Genomic DNA, 8,636 nt, shown 5'->3' with positions numbered 1-8,636 from the left:
TAAAATACCAAAGCAACAATTTTTTTTACTTGGCAAAAAGTGAACATATATGACATATTATGCAAAATAAACCCACTTTAATTATTGAATGCTCAAAATAATCATGTGAAAGACTAAAGAAATAACACAAATGACACACAAAAAGATCAAGCGCATATTGTCTAAAGGCCAGAGCGCATATCACAGAATCAATGACATGCGGTGAGGGAGAGCGCGGTGCAGAATCCACCATCCTAGCGGAGGACTAAATAAAGATTAGTAGTGCATATGCAAGAAACAAAAATGAGCGATCGAACGACCTAGCGGAACGTAGAGGCTTGATCGCTACATGGAAACACATGATGTAGTAGGCAACAGTGTATGCCACTCATGAGTTGGAAAGAAAGGCTGGGAGAGAGAGAGGGAGAGAGAGAGAGAGAGATGTGGAGGAAAAAATAACTTTCCATAGCAAAGAAGGTGATCAATAATAGATTGAACATGGCGTCTTGAGAACATATTCACTATATATTTTTTCAAATATTTGATAATTAAAAAAATAAATAAATTAAAATTGAATATTCACATAGAGTCCTACCAAATAATAAATTAGGTATATTAGCCATTAGTTTTTACATGGCTTCAGAATTGAAATAATCAAATATGAGTGTATTTCAAATAGATGTTTGAAATAAAATAGAAGCGACCATAATTTGTATGTAAACAAAAGGGAAAATCAAGAGGTACAAATTAATATTAATCACGTGGTTAGCATGTGGAGGAGGTCATATGGATGCAAACATCAAATTTATGATGAAAAAATACAGCTGAAAGAAATAGTTATAATGCTTTCAATAAATATATAAAACCATACTTCCCCACAACTAACCTCCCCTTTATCATGAAAATGAATACACATTCCACGTCACACAGTAGGATGATAGAAAAGGACAGTATCTTGGTTTGGCCCACTTCAATGAAACAATAATAATGAAAGATAATATTATTTAATAAATTTATTTCCAAGTAAAAAAATGCAAATGTTAGTATAAAAAACAATCTAGATACCCGCGCTATTTGCGCGGGCAACCTTGCTAGTTTGCAATGAATACAACGTAGTAGCTTTAGATCGTTATTGTTGAAATATAAATGAATTGTTGGTCGGTTTAGGCTTTAGGGCGCATAGTAAATATCCACACAGACTGCTCAAGTATTATTTTCATGTTGGTAATACAAGAATTCCATAAATTAAATTCAAGGGACGCAGTTTCATCGAGCTATCTGACACTCGTTGGACACGATAATCTGTATATTCCCACAAGTTTACAGTTTTTTTTTTTTGCAATCTGATGGACAAGAAACTCCTACTTGACCAATCTATATGGCAATGGCTCCTGTGCACACCTGTTCTTTTCAACAATTGAAAACATTATCTGAATGATCTCCAAGTCATTACAGATAATTACAACTTGATAAAAGCTATGTGGACTGATGCATTACTAGACTGAAGCCAAATGAAAAGTACCCAAATGAACTTGTCAAAAGTACCCAGATCGAGCAATTTTTTAGGCACACAGAAGTTTCAAACACTGCATGTCACAAGTTTGCCTCACATACAACTGAGGCTAACAGACCGTGAAAAGCAAGCTCAGGAGACTATAAATAGAGCATCTAATTATTGAACGACATCAATCCATCCATTCTTAAGAACTATAGCAACAAAATTGGACACCGCAAATGACCAACATTTAGTTCTCAGCCACTTCAATGAGGGTTGGCCATAATTTTTAGCAGTTACTACTGTGCATAGAACCCTAGGTGAACTGGTATTGGTTTGGACAAATACAAATCCTGGATAGCACTACATGTCAGGATTGACAGTAATACAGTGAAGAGTACAAATGATCGTATTAGATCAATCATCATGCTCAACTGGAGCACCGCAAATTCATGGACCAAAGGGTTCCAAGTGCAAGATTGATGTGACCAATATTATCGAACTGCTGCCTAAGTAAACATTCACAGACATGATATGTAATATAAGGTACATACAAAAGTATGCACCTTTGCAATCACAGAAGTGCAGAATGCGACTGTGCAATCCAAGATGAAGCAGATGGACAGGTACAAAGAAAAGTGTGCGTACATTCTTGAGCAAGTCCATGACGGGAGTCTAAGCAACATGGATGCAGTTGTACTCGTCGGGTTGGCCTCGCGCCACCCATCCAGCATGACGACGGCGACAGGCTTCCCCTTGGGGAGCTTAGGGTGGTCGGGCAGCATCCACGAGAACCCCGTACTCCCCATTGCCAACGGACTAGATGCACCTACCAGATCACACGCAGCAGCACACAGAAAGCAATAGCGGGTTAGACCACGCAACAAATCCGCATCGAAACCACGATAATTTTCGCCAAAACTCGAAGTTAGTAGGCACGACACGTGTAACTAGATCAGATCTGAATACAAATAGCTTGCATTGGGGTTTGGGTTTCGCGCAGCGGGAAGAGAAATGAAGGGGCGGGCGTACCTGGTCGATACTCGTTGCCGGCAAAGGGACTGATGAAGACCTGGCGAAGGGCTCAAGGGCGGCGCCGGTCGGTCAGTACTCGCTGCAAGGAGGAAAAAAAGATGGACGGAGCCACGAACGCATGAGAAGTTTTTTTTAGGGATCACAGACACACGAGAGATGATCAGGGGAGAGGAGAAGGGTAAAAAAAGTCATCGTGGACACTAACCGTTATCTAGACCCATGAAGGTGTGAGGTGCCTCAGTTGAGGGGTCGGGCTTGGCCCAGGCTGCGGTGTAGTGATTGCACGCATCAAAAACCCACGAGAGTCCACACAGCAATGATGATCCAGTAGTTTCTGTAGTCCAGTGGTTACAAGAGTTCTGATTACACATGAAATTATGGGTTCGACTTTCTATAGAAGCGAATATTCTAGAATTTAACAACATTTGTGCTATCAGTGGTAGGTGACGTTTCCATCAACAGCGAGGCATCTGTGATGACTTTGTCAATCTTGAGGATTTGCTGACTCACTCTTCAAAGATGCTCATAGAGATAGGGTTTGCACTTTTGCATTCATATGGATAAGTGTGTGTGCACTGTGAGTGTTTGAGTTGTACTGTGTAATCTAAAAAAAGCAAGGACGATCCAGCAGTGTTACTCTCTTTCATTGAAATGGAAAAGGAGAAAAGGAAGAGAGGAGGGGTGGCTTGTGCATGACATCAAAGTGTAACTCGGTGTGGATCTAGGCATCTGCACCTTTCTAGGTTAGAATCACTACACGTATAATGAAACAAATAACGAAAAAAGGCTTGATCTTTTCTAGATGTTAGCCATCTTTTTGTTCAGAAATGTGGTTATATACTACAATTGCCACTGAGATCTTAAAGTGACATATGGTAGTTAATTTGTTACTGTTTCAATAGATGAGAGGTTGGCTTGGGACTCTGGTGTTATCAACAATTACTAAACATTCAAGTTCAAATATGAAGTGAAGCTATACTTGAAAAAAATTCAATTATATTCTTATAACGTATGGATGTGAAGCATTTATATTTAGCAATGTTTTTGACCAGACCATCTTGTCTCTAAGATATAAGCATCCATCAGTTCTAAAGGACAAGCTAGAGAGACTGCCAGGTGAAGTTAGTGCATCCTAATAACAAAGTTAAGCATCGAGGACACAGTTGGAGGGAGACCTCATCTTTTAATAAGTCAACATTTTGCTAGAGATGGCCAAACTGTGAGGTATGATACTAACAGTGATAATGAGAGTTAGTTGATATTTCTATAATGTCACTTATCTATAATTTATTTATGCTCATACCTATCGAATACATAGATTAAACTAATTGTTGTTCTATATGTGATGCAGCTTGCTACAAGGCAGTCTAACACAGAGCGACAAATGTGGCTGAATGCATAAATTATGTCAGGAATCTAAGGATCATAGGTTACCACACATCTGCACATAACTGAGATGAGCCATCCCCACTGTTATGTTCTACACTCCTAACAATATATTTCGCTCTGATGAATTTATATAGATCTTATTTACAGTTTTTGATTTTATTTGCTCAAGTGTTCACTAAGATAAATTGACATGAGATAGGTTACTATGTCCTTTTTAGTGTTATGAATTTATATTTCATAATTATGAGAACATCTTCATGAAGATGAGACAGATATTTGCTTTTAATAGTCAAACTTGCCATCTCCTACTTAAGACCTCTTATGCCATGATATGGCAAGAGGGGAGAGGAACACATGTATTTATAGATGCTCGTGGATGTTATGGTGTTGCTATTTGGCAGCTTTCATACTTTTCTTTTCAAAATATCAACTCTAGAATTTTTTCATCCTTTTCCAACAATATTAAGTATCTTATTCTAGAGAATTTCAATTTTACCATGAAACAAGGCAATTTCTTTTTCTTACTATTTCCAAATTATTCTAGAACCTTGTCAAATATGCATTGTTATTTTTCAATCTGCAATCATACCTGATGCCTTGGTGCTTTGGTTCAGACTGAAAAGACCATGACACCCTAAGAGGAGTGGAGTGGAGTTGGTGGAGTGGAGTGACTGTTTTGAGGAGTGGAGTGCTTCCAAACAAGCACTATAATTAGTGGCAATTCCTAGTTACATCTAGTGGTAGTTCCTGGGTGTAACCAGTTGCACGATCGCTGAACTAAAAAAACTTTTTTCCTTTTCTTCAAACATTGAACCAGTAGCGCTGGCTTAAAACTCTGTAACCTGGTTGCTTGATAATGAAATTCAGGATGTTGCCTATGATGGAAGAAAAGTTAGTTGCCTTATTGGACTTGGACCAAATAGGAGTGGTAACAGATCATGCCTCTATTGCTCTCCTCACAATCCAACTTGTATATATATTTTTAATTTAAAATTATATAAGATAAGATAAGAATCCAATTCTTTTAGGGTCCGACACAAAATTTGAGGCCATAGACCGTAGGACCAGATCACTAGATCAGTGCCCAGGTAGTACACCGTTTACACACGGTCTTGACACCATTTTGCAAGGGACCAAAGTGTAGCAAGTCCCCCAACGCCAATCTCAATGTTAAAGCACGCAGGCAGCATCATGCCATGGTATATAAATGTATAATGTGTACATGAACTACTACTGTTGTTATATACTTTAAAGCAAGCAAGGAACAAGCGCACTCCAAATCTTCACTTCCCCATCCAGTGCGCCGCTGCAAACAAGCGCAGAACCGCCGCCGGTGCCAGACGAGCCGCGATCACGTCCGTACACCAACGCCAAGCTCTTCACAGGCGCGCCATGGCCTTCCAGGACGGCCAGGCAAGTGTATTCCGTGTTCTCCGCTCCCCTCCTCCACACCCTCACCGTCCTGTCTGCCGAGCCGCTACACACCACGCCCCCGGCCGCCGCCAGGCACAGGATCGCCTTCCTGTGCCCTCTGAGCGTGCCGGTGGCTACCATGCGCCAGTCGCCGCCGCGCTCCCACACCACGACCGACCGGTCGCACGCGCCGGAGTAGAGCACCGTCCCGTCGACCCCCAGAGCGAGCGCGTTCACCGCCGACCTGTGCCGCTCCATCGTTTGCACAACCACGTGCTTGTTCCTCCGCTCCGGGTGCCGCCTCCACGCCTTGATCTTCTTGTCGGCCGAGCCCGTGTACACGAGCCCGTCGGGGGACACCGCCAGCGCGTTGATGGCGTCGTCGTGCGCGGGAGCGATGGACTCCACGCACCGGAAGCCCGGCAGGCGCCACACCCTGAGGCTCCGGTCCCACGACGCCGAGTACAGGAGCGCGCCGTCCGGGGACACCGCCAGCGCGGTGACCGCGTCCACGTGGTGCACCCAGGCGCGCCACCGGTGCCGCCGGACCTGCACGTAGCTCCACGGGAGCAGGGACGCCTGCAGCCGGTCCACGCAGGTCGGCAGGGCAGCGCGCAGGACGAGGCGTGGGGTCCCGTCCTTCCGGCGGCCGGCCCGCCACGCCCTGATCTTGCCGTCCTGGTGGGAGCTGAGGAGGAGACCGTCGCCCACGGCGAGAAGACACTTGACGGAGCTGTCGCACGCGGCGGCGGCGACAACCGTAGCGCTGCAACCGTCGTCACCCTGCTGCTGCTCCTGCCTTCCACCCGCGCCGTCCAACGGCCACGCCCTGATGCGGCCGTCCGACGACGCGCTGTACAGCGAGTCGCCGTCGACGGCGAGGGCGGAGACGTAGGAGGAGTGGCCTCTGAGGGTGGCGAGGCATTGGTGGTGGGAAGGGCTTAAGTTTTGGTCCCGGGGACCTAGCGACGGCAGAGAAGGAAGGCTTGGCTGCGACGAGAGCGACACGGCCTGAGAAAGCATAGCTTCTACGGGCTCATGCTGGATTTGGCTCGGCTCTTGCTCACCGGCAGAATTCATGGAACTGAAGAACCTAACGAGCCAAGAAGATAGCGGCAAGGAAGCACAAAAAAAGATTGCGGCTTTGTTCCATTGTATATGCAGTGATTCTGAATTTCTTATCCAGAAAGGTGCATAAGATTTCCTTTATTCGCACACTTGCCACTTGGTCTTGAGCAAGAGAGCATGGTCCGGCCCCATTGCGCTTGTGCAGCACAGCAGCCAAATCCAAATGGCACCAACTTGCCTCGTTTAAAAGGGAGCAGGGACAGACGAGAGTGCTCTAGATCGTGACAGCAAAATCTTGCACCGGTAAAGCGTCTGGATCAGATAACGAGAATTTAACTACCCACGGTCAAAAGTAAAATCATAACCCTCCTTGATCCTTCACAGCTGGATACTTCATGAAAAATTCTTTAAAGCTGGTAGTATGTTCTTATCCGCGCGTTGACGGACGCCGTTGTCAGAGAGAGAGAGAGGAGATCGTCGAAGTGGGGAAACAGCAGCCACTGCGTGCCGCGTGCGGATAAACCGATCGATGATACCTAACACCAGCATCTGCCCTACCATTTCTGGAGCCCTAGCGAGTTCCCTTTCTGCCTATCTACTTTTTCAGCAAGCATAGACATCCTCTTCTGCTTCTGCGTGAACAAAGGTCACCGGTGCAATGATACCTCGGTGCTTGCGTTCATGGCATCGCTTCATCTCGTCGCCGATCTGTTCCGGCAGCATGTGCAGTTCATTCATGTGCATAGCATAGCATCTCAAAAAGGAATATAATATTAAGAGCTAAGCAGGATTTTGTTCCTTTTCTTTTATTTGGTATAAACTGAAAAATAGCGCGCATCTGAAGAAAGAAGGGGGTAAAAAATCCTGCACTAAACTAGGCAGTTTTCTGAATGACAACATCACAACACAGTACAGAATGTAGTTTTCGCGATTGTGAACTGTGATCTTCAGGACGATATACTGCCCCCATGCGGTCTCACATAATCCATCCCTGTAGCTATTCCAAGGTTGCTGTCTCACTTGGAGTACACTTGTGCAGCACAGCATGGGGGCATCTGCTCCCAGTGAAATCAAAAGGTGGTACTGTTGACTGGTGCCGCCGCCGCTTTCTCAAGAGGCATTGATCACGAGATGCACTGTGTTGCTGCGATCACAAGCGATAACAACAAATCAGGCTTGGAAAACACACGGTGACATACAAGGTTGTTGTATGTTCTTCACTTCTTCAGAAAAGGACGGTGTAAATGAGCAAGGGTATGCCGATCGCATCAACAGCAACGCGAGTGGTGGAGGACTCGCGCTCAGTGTTCAATGGACCATTGGAGGCCAAGTCAGCTCGGGGAGAATGACAAGACAAGTAGAAAGTTTAGCATGAGTACAGGACAAGCCAGCTTTGTCACTGCAACTGTGACTACATCTACTTCTAGACAGGCTGCAGGAAGCCGACAGGTCGACAGCCTTGGGCCGCCTTTATTGTCCAACTCGAATTGGAAGTCCCTATGCATTATTGTGTGATAAGTATCCTGTTTCCAGCTATTAGATGCTCACTTCCTCCATATGAAAGCCAAGCAAGAACCTTGTTTTCTCATGTGTGTCTTCGTTCGTTAAAATTCAGAGTTTCAGACGATGGCTGCAAAGCAATGCAAGTTGCAGCGATGGCCTTTTGATCGTATTGCAGCTGGGAGATTCTAGCCGATAAGTCAGACCGCTTGCTTGGTCAACAGGATTGTCCGTTGTATTTGTCTGGGAGGTTAGATAGGGACCCCTACATATTCGAGTCGCCATTTCGCGAGTGCGCTGCTGATAACTGACAGACCCAAGCTCCTGATGTATGATGATGTGTCATGATCTTTGGTCAAGTGCGAAAGTTCTCCGGCGCAACAAAGGCATTGTCAAAGGAGGCCCAACATGGTATGTAGTCCCATAAGGCCCAGAAACGATCACACCTGAGACGAGCAACTTTACTTGGGCCCGTATGCGGATGCTGCTCTTTCGGGCCTTGCTTTCTCTTGTTCCGTTCCATTGCATTTGTTTGTTGTGCTTTGCCGCCGTCATCCAGCTGATAATACAAGTAGGTCAGCACTGACAGAAGCTTCCCCTGGCGACTACAGGGTTCCTTTGCTCCTGCTGATTTCCAGCGTGAGATCTTGATCTCTCTCCATTCTGATCAGCTTTTTCCGCTCCTTAATCCCCATCGCAACTCGGGCTGGTTAAAAGGCAAACATTGGGTTTGCTGCTCGGCCTTGGTTGTGATTTT

At 45.2% G+C, this 8,636-nt stretch overlaps 1 protein-coding gene across 1 annotated transcript; it reads right to left on the bottom strand.

Moving 5' to 3' along the window:
- Positions 1-4,901: 4,901 nt before the first annotated feature.
- LOC120641303 (protein JINGUBANG) lies at positions 4,902-6,581 on the bottom strand. The gene has a single exon (XM_039917365.1). It carries the CDS (start codon positions 6,389-6,391, stop codon positions 5,147-5,149), a length of 1,245 nt encoding a protein of 414 aa, XP_039773299.1. The 5' UTR covers positions 6,392-6,581; the 3' UTR covers positions 4,902-5,146.
- Positions 6,582-8,636: the final 2,055 nt, after the last annotated feature.

This window comes from Panicum virgatum, chromosome 1K (assembly GCF_016808335.1).
Source record: "Panicum virgatum strain AP13 chromosome 1K, P.virgatum_v5, whole genome shotgun sequence".
Taxonomy (NCBI): Eukaryota; Viridiplantae; Streptophyta; class Magnoliopsida; order Poales; family Poaceae; genus Panicum; species Panicum virgatum.
Note: the sequence above shows the minus strand (reverse complement) of the source record. Positions and strands in the feature narration are given on the sequence as shown.